General features: G+C 34.7%; 1 protein-coding gene across 1 annotated transcript in view; it reads left to right on the top strand.

Annotated features, from left to right (window-relative positions):
* The first annotated feature begins 1,459 nt into the window (after window positions 1-1,459).
* The window catches only part of LOC117115058 (2-oxoglutarate and iron-dependent oxygenase JMJD4-like), a 22,489-nt gene continuing 8,776 nt past the window's right edge, over window positions 1,460-15,172 (top strand). Inside the window, exons 1-5 of the mRNA XM_033258714.1 lie at window positions 1,460-1,532; window positions 4,490-4,858; window positions 8,232-8,397; window positions 14,415-14,552; window positions 14,871-15,138. Coding sequence (XP_033114605.1) covers window positions 4,633-4,858; window positions 8,232-8,397; window positions 14,415-14,552; window positions 14,871-15,138 — 798 coding nt within the window. The 5' untranslated portion in view covers window positions 1,460-1,532; window positions 4,490-4,632. The remainder of the gene's footprint in view (window positions 1,533-4,489; window positions 4,859-8,231; window positions 8,398-14,414; window positions 14,553-14,870; window positions 15,139-15,172) is intronic.

Raw genomic sequence — 15,172 nt, 5'->3', positions numbered from 1 at the left:
GGAATTCATATATTTTATATGAGAAGAATCTATGAATATTCAGCTTTCCGTTTACTGGATCCGCCACTGATTATAGCTCTGGAGTTGGAACATGACCGAAGTCCGTTTTGGTATACCAAATATACCTCAAAATTTGGCCAGATTTTAATCCGATAGAAGACAACAGTGGGTACGTATTCATTTGAAATACTACAAAATTACACGAAAATCAGCGGTCATTCGTTTGAAATTGAAGAAATTCAAATGATATACACAGAACAATGTTAGGCCAATTCAGGGGCGAATCCAAAGGTGTCCGAAAGGGGGAGGAGCCGGGGCCGAAAAAAGTGGCTCCGATCGAGATAACACCATCTTAGGGGAATTTTTTTCTAGACGCCTGAAAGTAACCTGATGCGTTTGGGCGATCAAATTTTTTTTCTTTTTTATTTTTTTTCTTTTACCACCCCCACCCACTAAATCCGCCTCTGCTATTTAAAATCGCATTATTAAGATTGATCTAAATTGGATTTAAATGTATTAAATATTAAGGTACATTGTAGTCGATCTATAGCAAATTTTAAGGGCCTGTTATTGGCAAATCCGTGGCTCTCTTTAATTAGAATGAATTAAGTTACATAGTTAGGTAACACAAACTGGCGTTAAAACAAACCTATGAAAACTTTAATAAAATACTTTTTATCTAAATTTTCTAAATTCGCCTCTGAATGTTATTGTCTCAGTACTTAAAGCAATAATCAATGTTGCTAGCAGAATTATCTTCTTCAGTCTCATAATATGCAACCTAACTCCAGAGTAATTTCGAAGATGTCTCTGCAACTCTTGCTTGAAATTCTGAGGTGCCACATCGAGCATTTATATAGGCCTACATGGCGCTCTACATCACGGCAGCACCCAGGGCTATACAATTCAAGTGGGCAATAATAAATTAATTAAAGTACAGTATTTTATTTATATTCAAAAGAAATATAACCTCCAATGGAACAAATACAAACCACACAATATATGGTACAAACTTGCATTGAACTGTCTTCATAAAGCTTAAACGAGGATAAACTTCATAAAAAATACATATTTCATCCGAACAATTTAAATAATTATAATGTAACTGTTATCTGTTAAATAAACTCTCTTACGTCAAATCGGCTAAAGGGGGAACATAGATTAAGTGTTTAGTGCAAGTACAAACAAAGGTACATGATTAGAAACAAATATAGTTTAAGCTAACAAAAACAACATATCCAAAACAAGTCTACGTCATATTAGTCCAAAAAAAAGAAATGTAAACTTTTCAAAAATTCGTCCAAATATAGTTTGGCCGTGACATCAAACGTTACGGCCAGGTAAATTTTTATAAAATCTGGCCGTCAAAAAGGCCAAATGGCAACCCTGCCAATTATTGTCATTTTTTTATTAACTGGATTGGCGAGACTACCAGCAAAAGGTATTAATGTAGTCAAAAGGGGGCAGTATATATAAAAACATAAACATCACACACATGGGAGAAAAATACCATTCTTTGAAAATGTGAAAAAGTGAGTTTATTTACTAATAACCAGTGATTGTTTTTGAATTTATTGATATACCACATTTAGCAAAAACTGTATGGCTGCCCTTTAAAATCAGAAAATATAGTTTTATATCGATAGGCGGTCCTATTTTTGCTGGTGTAGGGCTAGGGTAGGTAAGGCCAGTACTAGGCCTACTACTTCTAAAGTTGTAGTAGGCCTGCCCGGAATAGCTAGCCGGGACTGTTTCGGCGGCGAACCAATTCTGGACGGCGTTATAAGATTCAAAGAAGACGTCATTCGCCTTCCCTAGCTAGACAAAGCGAGTCGGCCTAAAATGAGGCTGTGGGTGTAATATATTTTTAACTACTTTTGAAAGGTGTTCGACTTAGGGCCCGTTCGAGTGAAAAACGCAAACCGTATTCCGGTGAATTCACCGGTTAATCGCGCCGAGCACACAGCGGGTGGTCCACCGTTCGAGCAAATTTTAGCTCGAATGTCGAATACCGTGTAACGAAACTATTTCGGAAGTAATTTTGTAAGGTCATTCAGTAACACCAATCCCATCAACCTATTCTTTGTTTACTTCTGCTTGTTTAAACGATTTGTATTGAAGTTTAATTCTCTGAATACTGTACTGTAATGGTAATTTTACAAATTGAACGTGTAGCTATGCTACTGGCCACCATTATGGCGACAATGATGCAATGTTATGTGGATGGATTTACTGTCCAATCCAACTTTGATTTCGCCGTGAACATGAGGAGGCGAAGAAGAGCGCGACGACAGCGGGTACTTGCTGTGGACAAACCATTTGGCAAAGCAATTAAGATTGATTTATCATCGTCTCCGGCTCCAAGGCCATCTCATACACGGAATTCTACCCAGCAATTTGGTGGTTAAAATTGTCGCGGATAATCCAGATGGTAAGGTAATTAGGCGCGTGTCCGAGCGGTTTTAGAAAGTGTGTACCGGTGAATTAACTGGAAAATCGCACGGATATTTTTTCGCTCGAACAGGCCCTTAGAAATTCATTTTTATTATAAACACATAGATTCCAACTGTCCCACTTTCGGCAGGATTATCAAGCTTTTCAGAGTCGTGTCCCGCTGTCCCGCCCAAACTCCAAATTGTTCTCTGTTCAACTTTTATAAAAATAATAATAATAAAGGCCTAATATAAAAACTAAATAATGATATGAACATACTGATTTCTAGGCATATTTAAATATATATGGCATATATATGATGTAGATTTTACCTATTAACGATAATGATTTATATATATATATATATAAGACAAAACAGTTGTAATATGCCTCAGTTATATATATATATATATATATAAATATATATATATGTATATACTATATGTATATATACATACATACAGTATATATATATATATATGTTTATTATTTTGGCTGTGGCTAGGAGTATGGCACCTCAATATTTACTAAAGGTATGTTAGCCTATTCTGATTGGTGCAGACAATGGGAATAGGATGAAAACAAGATAATCTGAGATTGTAAATCCTCGCCCTATTGCACCGTATCTATGTATATAATCGATTCGCTTTGACTTGATTTGAACGATCGCTTGAGCTGGCTCTGTCGGCTGTTGTGGCTGGAAAATATGTAAATAACATTCTAAAATCTGCAACTTACTGTACTTCAATCAACACCAAATTAGAGGTGGACTGGGATGCATGTAACATTGTCAAGGTGTGAAAATCTGAAGTAAATCTGCCCAGAAGTTTTTGAGTTAAGCGCCCGGAAGGACACACAGATAGACAGACGCAGGCTATTGTAATACACTCACCTCTCCGAAGGAGAGGTGAGGTCAGCAAATCAGCAAGTCAGCAAATTAAATTGTACTATTTGCATTTTAAATTAGCATGCCTATGGCGCTGTCCTAATGTCTACACATTTACTGTAGGAGTTTTGTGAAAATTGTTTTTTTTAACAATGAAAAATTTATGGTCATTTTTATTTTCATTGTACTTTGTGGTTAACTAATTTGATGCATCCCCCATCCTAGGATCGTATGTGTTTTAATGACCTTTCATTTTTTTGCAAATCAGCATCAAAGAATGAATGTGAGATAAAACTTGATTTATGAGATGAGTATTGCCCCACCAACAAAATGAAGCCCAGTTTAGATTGGACAATTTTTGGTTGAATTTACTTAACTTGGTACAGTAAATCTTTGACCAAAAATATTCATGTGCGAACATTATGTGCATCATTCTTCTTGGTGGCATTACCCATACATGCCAAGTTTGAGAGAAGTACTGGCTTGAGAGAATCATTTATTCATTCATTCATTCATTCATTCATTCATTCATTCATTCATTCATTCATTCATTCATTCATTCATTCATTCATTCATTCATTCATTCATTCATTCATTCAATTCATTCATTTATTCATTCAATATTTATTGTCATTGTATAACATAATGAATACAGTGAAACTGAGTTTTATAGAGGCTTATGCAAAGCAAGTGAAGGGCCTCCTACTGGGTCCAGTGCACGCCTAGGGCGCGGAAAATTTTTGTTTGCCTAGATGCTCTTCGGTGGCCACTCAATGAGCAGAATAGCTAATAATAGTACGTACATGTCGGCGTGGCCTAGTATTTATAAGATTAATTTTTTTTGCGATGAGACTTGTGAAAGTGGGAGAATGTATGTGGCTAGTGAGAGGACTTGAAATGGGTTTAAAAAAAGCTGGAGTCTCTCACCAATTCAGAAGACTTGTTGGGTGTGTATTACCAAACCTGCACAGTTGTATAGTATAAGAGAATTGAACTCGTCTACTTTGGAATGCGCATTATGATCGCAGTCTTGGTAAAACCTAATGTGTATTGAAATCCAAGTACGAACTTATCCAAGATAAAGTAGCCCATCCTCTCTATCAAAATTTATCATTTGTAAACAATAATTTTATAATTCTAAACATGTGTTTTATCATATTTTTTCCTCAGATTACTAGGCTTATCGGTCATTAACCATCTTCTGTCGGCCACCTGATGCCCACATCAAGCCCAACTGATGCAAAAAGTCCGCCTTTGTATACAATCAAATATATTCATACAATGCCACTAAACCCGACTAAACGCATTGTTAAATGATGAACATCTACCACGAAGACAGTGAACTTAACCAGGCACGCTCACAAGTAGCAGACGATGTGCCAGTTCTTAATGACATACTATATGATGTGTTCTTTGAGGAGTTCATGGCAGTCAATAGGCCTTGCTTGTTCAGTGGTATTACCGACGGATGGCGGAGTATAAAAGAATGGGTTGATAGTGACGGCAAACCTAATTATCAGTACTTGTCTCAGCATTTCGGTACGTATCTCAAAGTTACTGTGTTGACCATTGAATTAGATTGTAAGCTTGGATTGTTTGCCTTTCAAGTTAAAGGTCATTATTGGCCCAGTGTAATAAGCCAATTAATAGTTTGAACTGTGCATGCCCAATCAAGGTCAATAGATGTTAAACATACACACAACATAGGTTTATTTTGATTTACCTTGGATACGGCGTGCACTGTTCAAAATATAAATTTGCTTAATGCATGTCTGAAACCTCCACATTTTAAGGTTCATATTTATTTTATAAGTTAAGTTAAAAATCATAAAAGTACATAATATATATGTATTTTTTTCATAAAGTAATTAATATAAAAATATAAAGTTGTATTAATTAAGCTTAGTTAACAGGTTAACAATTTTAATGTTTTAAATGTAATGAAGTATATTTTAAGTTATATAAGTATATTTTAAGTTATATACCATAACTTTTTTTTTATGTAATTCTTCTAAAATAATATTATGTAAGTTGTGTAGTTATGTACAGTATGTATTATAAAAAAATTATTAATTGTATATACATTATTATAAACGGTGATGTATTATTAATATATAACTTCTGCAATATTAAGGCAATATTATAATATAGTACTTGCACAGAGTTCAATCCTGTATTATGTGATTTTCTCTGAATGATTGGTAAAAAAAAAACAGAATGTAAAAATCAATTTGTAAATTATAATTTTTCATGTTAGGTTTGAGTTACTGGTTCGATATGAATCCAGACTGTTTATTTCTGTATATTACATACCATACATTTATGGACGTCATCACATAACTCAAAAATTTACAGCCCACAACATTTACCAACATCTTTCAACTGTAATTTATCATTTAGAACCACAGCGCAACAAGAAATTATTTTTAGTAACTGGAAACATGAAATGTATGTAGATTTATACTGGATAAATTGTTAGAAAAAGGTATTAAACAAAATACAAGTATTTAGTCTTTAGTTTATATTAATAATAATATTGAATTATACTGCCACCAATGTCAGTCATATATTTTATTTATTTTTTTTTATGTTTGCAAATAATTGCAAACATTTTATTTAATGCTTTTTAATAAATTATGATTCCTTCAGAGGCTACCATCAGTGCATCAGATTTCATTGTGAATGGCATACTAAAATTACTACCATCAATATCAATATTGTCGAATGATCTCAAGGTTCTGATTGGTGGAATATCTGATAAAATCTGTATGTAAATTTTGAGATTCTGGTGGAGATTAAGATGGGGATTATGTTGGAAAGAGAACTAAGGCTATGGGCTTAGAATAATTTCCAAGATATTTACAGAATCCATTATTATGCTTTTAAAAAAGTATAAGAATACAGTACGACAAAGAATAAAATTGACAAAAAATTGAAAACAAAATTAAAACAAAAGCAAGTTTCTCTGATCTAAAGCGGTTTCAATAATCCCCTCCAGTCAGTGAGAATTGAGCTACTGTAGGTATAAACAGGGTTCCAAGAGATATCGACCGAGGGATTGTTCTTCATCCATTTTAAGGAAATTTGGATAGAGCTAGTTGAAGATTATTAAATGAAGCTTGCGACATATACATGTAAAATCTGAAAATTGTCTTTGGCAATTAACCATGTTTAAAAAATAAAAAATGTGCTATAGTCTTTGTATCTATTTATACCTTTAAATTTCTGATAGCAAATTTCAAGATTTTTGTAAATTGTAGTTAAACTGTAAACATCTGTAAATCACTGAAAACTGAATTTTTTTTCGGTCTGTTATTTATTGAAAGTCGATAACTTGCGTCGTTCCTTTTTTAATGAGAAATTTATTTTTGTCTGCCCTAAACTGTAAGTCTCATAATTATTTATAGGATTTATACCCAGACCTGTGATATTAGAAAATGGGTACCTCAACCACTATAACCACAGGTCTGCTTCTATAATTTTACTTTTTTTAATCTTAATTTTTCTATGAGTGTGTTAGTAGCATCTGGCTAGACAGTGTCACTATTACTCCATTGCCTGTTCTAAAAATTATGCTTCTGGAAAACTGATTTACGTTCTCTGTGTCCCGGCAAAGCTGATTCAATTTCAAGTACTGTTGCATTCATCACTAGTAAATGACATCATAATTTATATCAAGTCCATGCTTAATGTACATCCATCTTGTTTAAAAATGTAAACACCCTGACCTTCCCACTTCTGATTGGCTGAGCAAAGTATAATGTGAAGGCCTCATCCTGACACTTTAACATCCACCTCCTCTAGGTTTTGTCGAAAGCATAGAAAAGATTTGAGTGGGTGGATGTCTAAACATTGTCAAGTCATATTATACTTTTATACAGTGCATTGCTATTGTAGCGTATTGGTCTGAATGGTGATAAAACTCATTTATTTTTCTACTCTAACAATACTTTATCAAATCACTCATTTGAGATCACATTCTCTCCTCATAAATCAATTTATAATTATATTCCTGATTTATTATTTAGCGATCAATAGAATGTATTTTTATACTTAGTCAACCTATGAACTTAATATTTGATGGTCATTGGTTCTTTCTATTTAATCAAAGTTCCTTTATATTATATGAGGCTGGCATCTGAGTGTATCATTAAAGTTACCCCTTGTGTTAGACAACCTGTTTCAATTTGTGAAAGATATCTGTCTCATTCTCATAGTTATTTTTAAACATTGATGTGTTCCAATAAACATAATTTTTTGTGTATTTTAGAACAGAGATAGTTAAACTCTATAACATTTTTATAAGGTTTTTGTTCAGTACAAAAGATTGATTTATCCACTACTGTAAGTACAGAATATTATCAGCTGCATACGTACTGTATCTGTTATGAAATTTTTAACAGAATATTGGAGGTCATTAATAAATAATGGGAAAAGTCCACTGGAAAAATTAAGTACTTTTACTTTTCTGCGTGCTTGAATAGCCCAATCAGACTACTGTAGGCCCGGTGTAGGTATTTCACTAGATCACAACTAGCCTGGGTTCCAGGCCCTAATTTTGGGTTACTCACTCTTGATTGCACTTAGTGCGCGCCATACCTAATTTAATTGGCGTCCCATACTTAATTTCTTTTTATCGGATTATTCCGTCTCTAAATTAACTTTCTCGTTGGTGGCGCTGTCCAGAATGAGAAAAATAATTAAAAATAAGAGACTAGATCAGAACAGGTGGTGTATTTATACACTGGTGGAATCAAAAGTTTTTTTTTTGTTTTATTTTCTCTTTTTGCCTGGCTATTTCTCAGTTAAAGCTCTGCATTCCACCAATTGTATTTTCACATGTAGCATTTTCATATAAATTTTTAACAATTATCATATGTTGAGAAATCAAGCGTTCTTTATTTTTTCATAGGGGACGCTGTTGTTCCAGTTGCGGACTGCAAGAGAGAACAGTATGGCTCGCAGCCTAAGGAGAACATGCTAATGAGAGATTTCCTCAGTTACTGGAAAGCATACATCAAAAATGATTACAGCAAAAGTGAAAGATGCCTGTATCTTAAGGATTGGCATTTCACACGGTATTTCTCTTTTACAAGATCATATATTATCATGCACAAATTATTTGTTTTATTTTAATAATAATTTTAGATGGTAGACCCTTTCCACTTACAGGGGTCCCAGTTGGAAGAAGTTACTTCAGGGAGGTCTGGTTAAATAAGCTTCCTTTAAAGCTAGCTTCCTTTAAGCTAGGCACGGTCGTTGGCTGACGCAGTTCTGTGAAGAACAACGCAATGATGCGCAATGCATTGTTTTTAATGCATGAGACAATTGATAATATAGTAGTAAAAAATGCAAATATTATGAAATCGGCAGATTTTCCTCGCTTGTGGAATTGCGGGAAGCTGTGTGAAATCCAGGGAGACTCCCGCGATTTATGGGAAACGTGGGATCCTGTAATTGACTGATATCGAAGGCCCTGCATAAGTTATAGCTAAACACAATACATTATAAGTATGGTACATTGGAGTGCCAAAGTACAATTTTGCAAACATAAGAAACAGTACACAAATAGTGGTCACATGCAGTTGCAGATTCAAGGCTGCCTGTCCCCTCCCCCCCACATAAATTTTTGATTATTATTTATATATATTATTATATATATTATTTATATAGCGCCTTAACTTTGTAGATATAAAGCGCTTCTTTTCCCTGGTCATTGGGTCCACATGCTTAAATGTTGCTGCCCCCCCCCCCAATCAAAGAGAAAAATGACAATTTGTTGGGGGAGGAAAAAAATGTATGCGTATTTTATACATATTATTAGACTCCAAATATGATTAAATAAGCCTTTGAAACCCCTAAATTAGAGTATTGTTTGGGGGCTTCGCCCCTAAAGCACTTTTGAGAGACTTTGAGCGACGCCCGACCATGCCCACTTAGGACCCCCATTGAGAAAATCCTGGTGCCACCACTGTCCTAGGTAGAGAGAAGTGATGCAGATAAAGTGCCTCGCTCAAAAACACAAGTGAAATGTACTGCGAGAGATTGAAACCACTTCAATCTGCCATTGACATGTTTGTAGAAAAATATACATTTTATATACAATCAATTAAAGCTGTACAAGAATTAGCATTTTACCTCATTCAACATTTGTGGTCCCGTACAAGACACATGTAGGCTAGTACCAGGGGTGGCGCCAGCAGGGGGCCGGGGCCGTCGGGGAGAGCTGCCCCCCGTCGGGGAGAAAAAGCACAATTCGTCGGGGAGGAAAACAAATTATGTGTATTTTCTACATATTAGTAGACTCTAAAATCGATTAAATAAGCCTTTGAAACCCCTAAATTGTCAGAATTTTCGGGGGCTTCGTCCCCAGGACCACTTTCAAAGCCTTTTAATCGAAGCTTGACCACGCCCACTTTGCTTTCGTCGGGGAAATCTGACCCTTCGTCAGGTAGTAGTTTGATATTTACTGGTGTTAGTGAATAATTCAATTGCTGGCTAGGATCGAAGTTTAAACAGATTATTTCAATCTATGTATAAAGCTTTAAAACTATGATTTAAAACTACTTCTAAGAATAAGAAGTCCCATAATAATATTCCTAATAAATTTATAGTGATTTAAGAACTTATTTGGGCAAAATAACTACACTCCTTTCAAGTTTGCATCTTCTAGGAACTTCCATGCAAGTTGTCTTGAGTTGCATAGGTGATCTTTGTGTATTTTTAGCAATGACCCGACTATATCAGCGACTTGGTTATTTTCTGGAATCTCTTCTCAAATTGGCAAGCTAAGTGACGTAATGCCATAATACACTAACTGCCGTTAAACCAAACCAGGGTAAACCAAGCCAAGGAACTATGGCGGGTCAATGCCCATTAAAAGTAAGTGATGGATAACAAATTCACAAGTTTGTTATTTAAAATTGAAAAAAAAATGTCTGGTCTAAAGTGAATAAATTACTGTAATTCAGAGGAGTAAATTGCCCTTAAAAAATTGTTGCACAATTAATTATTTTTAACAAAAGTCATCATATTTAAACCAAATAACAGTACAACCACCTAACAAGACCAAAAAAATGTTTTCCAATTACCAGACAACTAGGCTTAATTCTGATATTTGTTGCTATCCATTTACTCACCCCATATTTTTTTTAGTAAAAATGGTATCCACTGGGTGAAAATTCATAATTTGAAAAGATCCCTTTTCATACATCATAAGTATTACTGGTTTCTCTTTTGTGAAACAAATATTTTTTATTAAAAATAGCTGACCCTCGACTGGTCAGGCGTTTTACACTAGCATTGTTAAAAACGAATGAATAATCAAAGAATGGATTATTTAATTCATTTTTGTAACATTTGCAATAAGTAGATCTATATAGAACTTGGAATTATATTGGTTAAACTTGAAAATATCATTGCTTTGAATTATGTTAAATACATTTAAAATATAAAACAGATATATGATATTTTGCCTTTTTAACTTATTGTTGGCATCCATGTTGAAAGGCCATAAAGTGGTAGAAAACTCCTGTACATATTTTTAAACACAGGCTATGCAACTTTAACCTGTAAATTTATTAGGTTTAAAAACTATGTAACTTATTCAGATCCAGAGAAGATTATGAAGTTAATTTGTTTTTTCAGTCATGAATTCAGGGAATTTTCTAATGGATTTAAACCATAACGATGGAAAAGCTACTGAGCCAAGTACCAAAGCCCATAATACAGCTAAACTTCACATCTGCGAAAGCCACTAAACTACAAAAAAAACCCATGCACACAATAAAAACGAACATAACTTTAGTCAACTTCTTGTAATGTGCATCTCTTAGACTTTCTGTTATATTATTTGTGATCAAAACTAAAAAATACCAGCAAAAAAGAAATTGCTCATGAATAAGAATTAAAATTATTATTTTCAATTGGTGCAGTGGTTGTGATTCTGCTTCTTAAACTTGAGGTCAGAGGTTCAATCCCTCGCTGTACATTTTATGTCCTTAGGCAAGGCACTTTACCTTGGGTTGTATCTCTCCACCCAGGAGTACAAATAGGTACCTGGTAGACTCAAACTGCTGCAACATCATGGAATTCTCCCCAGGGACCTCAGTATGTGTTCTGTTTGTGCTTGATCCAATGTCTGAGGGTAATAATGTGAAGTGCTTAGAGGCCCTGTTGGCATTAAGCGCTATATAAGTGTAACATATTATTATGTTGTTATTACCCATATGAAGGTTGATGCTGAGGTATGAAATTTCGTATCAAATAATGAAATCCTGCCCCCCACTCCCCTCTTGAATGTGCTTATGAAAACACATAATTATTAAAAACAATTCATTTTCCACAGATTTACAGACATTTTACTACAATACTAGCTAATTAAATGGTCCTTGCAAAGAAATATGAATATTTGTATTTATGCATTTGTCTATTGATGAGAACATTTTTTATTATAAACTTCTATTGAAGGTTAAGGTACAAGATACAAGTTTGATTTATTGTCATTTTGTAGAACACAAATTAATATTTAATACTTTTTTATATATATTTCCATTCATTTCATTCTTTTACAAAAACATAGTTGTGTAAACATAGAACAAGAAATATTCAAGATTTTAATAATAATAATAGGAAACTAGTACATTAATTAAATACACAAATAAGTAAATTTAATATTGAATTTTATCTTTCATGTGCTTAACTCATATAATATGTTTTAGTAGTATTTCCATATTATTTAGCACTAGTAAACTTTTAATCCTTTCATAGCTTTCTCCATTTCACCAATCCGTCTCACTGTGAACTGTGAAGTTCAAAATCGCTTTTAGAGGGTCATATACAGTAAATTCATAAAATTTGTTTATGCGTTACAAAGTTATACAAAATAAAGAATACTATGGCTAGTTGAATTTTCGTACGATCAATGTTAATATGGAACGTTAGTTCCTTTTTATTGCCTTTCCCCCTCATGTTTACATTTAAAGGTCATGTTTACTATTAAAGGTCAAGATAATAGAATAAAGTTGTGTGATAATAAAATCCAAATTCCTCTTCTTTTAAGTCGTAACTTATTAGTACTACAATGAGTCTCATGCCAGCGTGTGTAATTATTTTTTTAGCAGTCCATCAAACGTGAAATGCCATCGAACAATGACCATCATGTGCTGTATGAGATTGATTGCACTGTAAACTCCAGCGTACGACTACTGTTTATTCGTTCATCAGTAGATGAATTAAGAGTTACGGACCAACAGCGAGCGATTGAGTGTAGTTAATGCGGCTACGTCATTAATCACGCGAGCGGTAGGCAAACCAACATCAACTTGCGTAAGGTCTTTGGGGAATTCTATATGATTCTCCGATGTGTGCAAGTCCGTGACGACCTTTTTTTTTATTTTTTCAGGCGTGACCATTTTAACATTAATGACTCATGGTCTGCTTATAAGGTTAATTATGCTGTTGTGTTCTACTTAACAAATAAATATTATAATATTTTTAAAAAATGCCAAGGGTTAACATAGATATAAATAACTGAATGAGTATTTATATGCAAAGCCTTCAAATTTCCTGCAAGCTGCTAGGATCTACCGGTAGGTTCTTTCCCGCACTCATGTGAGCAAGCACAGTTCTCCCAGAAACTAACCTATTAACTCTAAATTCTTGTTAATTTTTTCATGTTTCACAGTGGCAGATCAAGAGATGTCCAAAATGGGGGCCAAAAGTGGGGTAAAAAGTGGGGGCTGATCAAGATAATACTATCCTGGGGAGGGGGGGCCGAAATTTTTGTGTCCTAGACGACCGAAAATAACCTCTGAAGTGTTTTGTTTGACCAATTTTTTCTTTTTTTTCCCTTCAAGCCCGGCCCCTAAGTCCGCCCCCTAAGTCTGCCCCCTAAGTATGCCCCTGTTTCATTACTGTATTAATTATTGTTTATGTGAAGTCAGTTGTGCATGGGTGTCAATATCATCACATGCATTAAAATACAATTAGATGTGTAAAGAAAGCTCATTAAACCAGGTATCGGGATTGAGATTGTTGGATGATACTTCAAATCGTTGGACTACAAAAAATTATATTTCCAATCCAACCAAAGTTATTGAGTTTGCATTTCCTAATATTGGTGAGGCGAGTCGATTGACCGAGCGGTTAGGGCAGGGGTGTGGCAAAGTACATCCATTATTGGCGCTGTTTCCAGCAGCATGCTCACAATGGGGGGGGGCCGAAATTTTTGTGTCCTAGACGACCGAAAATTACCTCTGAAGTGTTTTGTTTGACCAGTTTTTTCTTTTTTTTCCCTTCAAGCCCGGCCCCTAATTCCGCCCCCTAAGTCTGCCCCTGTTTCATTACTGTATTAATTATTGTTTATGTGAAGTCAGTTGTGCATGGGTGTCAATATCATCACATGCATTAAAATACAATTAGATGTGTAAAGAAAGCTCATTAAACCAGGTATCGGGATTGAGATTGTTGGATGATACTTCAAATCGTTGGACTACAAAAAATTATATTTCCAATCCAACCAAAGTTATTGAGTTTGCATTTCCTAATATTGGTGAGGCGAGTCGATTGACCGAGCGGTTAGGGCAGGGGTGTGGCAAAGTACATCCATTATTGGCGCTGTTTCCAGCAGCATGCTCACAATGGTTCTAGGGGTGGGACAAGTCTTCTCGGATAAAGAGTATAAACCGTAGGCTCAGTATACACAATTTGAACTCTTTGGAGATGAGTAGGGTGTACTGGTTCCTACAGCCCCTGTTGTGGACAGACCAGAGGAAGCCAGTGCCGGTTTACAGGTAGCTCAGACACAAAGAGACCCTTTAGGGAAGAAGCAAGTTATTGTACAATCTAGTCCACACCTTGAACTCTTGGAGACTTCGGTGTAAAACGCTATATAAGTCTAACTACATTACATTACACTACATAATATTGTGGTCTAAAAGCAGTATTTTCCATCCTAAACCTTCAAATATCACCGTCTTTACCTCCATCCTGTGTTTACTCTAGGAATTTGACTGTGGGACCTAGGTGGTCATTTATAAAAGTGACCAGTATTTTGTTATATTTAACAATATATAAATTGAATATTTTTTTTCAGAGAATTTCCAGATTATGGAGCCTATAGAACACCAGTTTACTTTACTTCTGATTGGCTGAATGAGTTTTGGGATTCTAAGCAAGACAGCCAATCAGGAGATGATTATCGCTTTGTGTATATGGGTCCTAAAAATTCTTGGTGAGTGATGCAATCATTATTCATTAAGTGTATTATGAATTTTATAAATAATTTTGAATCATTAATTTATTGTTTGATAAAAATCAATATGTATAACAAGAATATTCATATTTAACATTTAGCAGATTTTATAATAATGTTAAAAATGATTTTTTTTTTTTGCATTTTGTAGCATTGAAGGGTTTGATATTATTCCCAATCATACACGTCAGAAGAATTCTGCTCATAATTTGAGTATATGATTCATCTTTAAGTTAAATACAAACTAAGCTTTTTGTTGTCAATGTTATATTTAAAATTTATTTGTTTTCCCCGTAGGACTCCCTTGCATGCTGACGTTTTTCGCTCCTTTAGCTGGTCAGCAAATATCTGCGGCAAAAAACGCTGGCTTCTTTACCCTCCTGGACAAGAGGTTTTTCTCAGAGGTAGGCATGGTAACCTTGCTTTTGATGTCACTTCCCCTGAAATGCATGATGTGACAATTTTCCCAAGGTTCTCTGAACTGCAGTATTGCTTTGAGGTGATCCAGAATGCAGGTGAAGTGATATTTGTACCAAGTGGTTGGCATCACCAGGTGTTCAACTTAGTAAGTTCTCCTGTCCTTTATTTACATACTCCCC

Source organism: Anneissia japonica, unplaced genomic scaffold (genome assembly GCF_011630105.1).
Source record: "Anneissia japonica isolate Jap-2015-1 unplaced genomic scaffold, ASM1163010v1 scaffold199_len4679917_cov187, whole genome shotgun sequence".
Taxonomy (NCBI): Eukaryota; Metazoa; Echinodermata; class Crinoidea; order Comatulida; family Comatulidae; genus Anneissia; species Anneissia japonica.
Note: the sequence above shows the minus strand (reverse complement) of the source record. Positions and strands in the feature narration are given on the sequence as shown.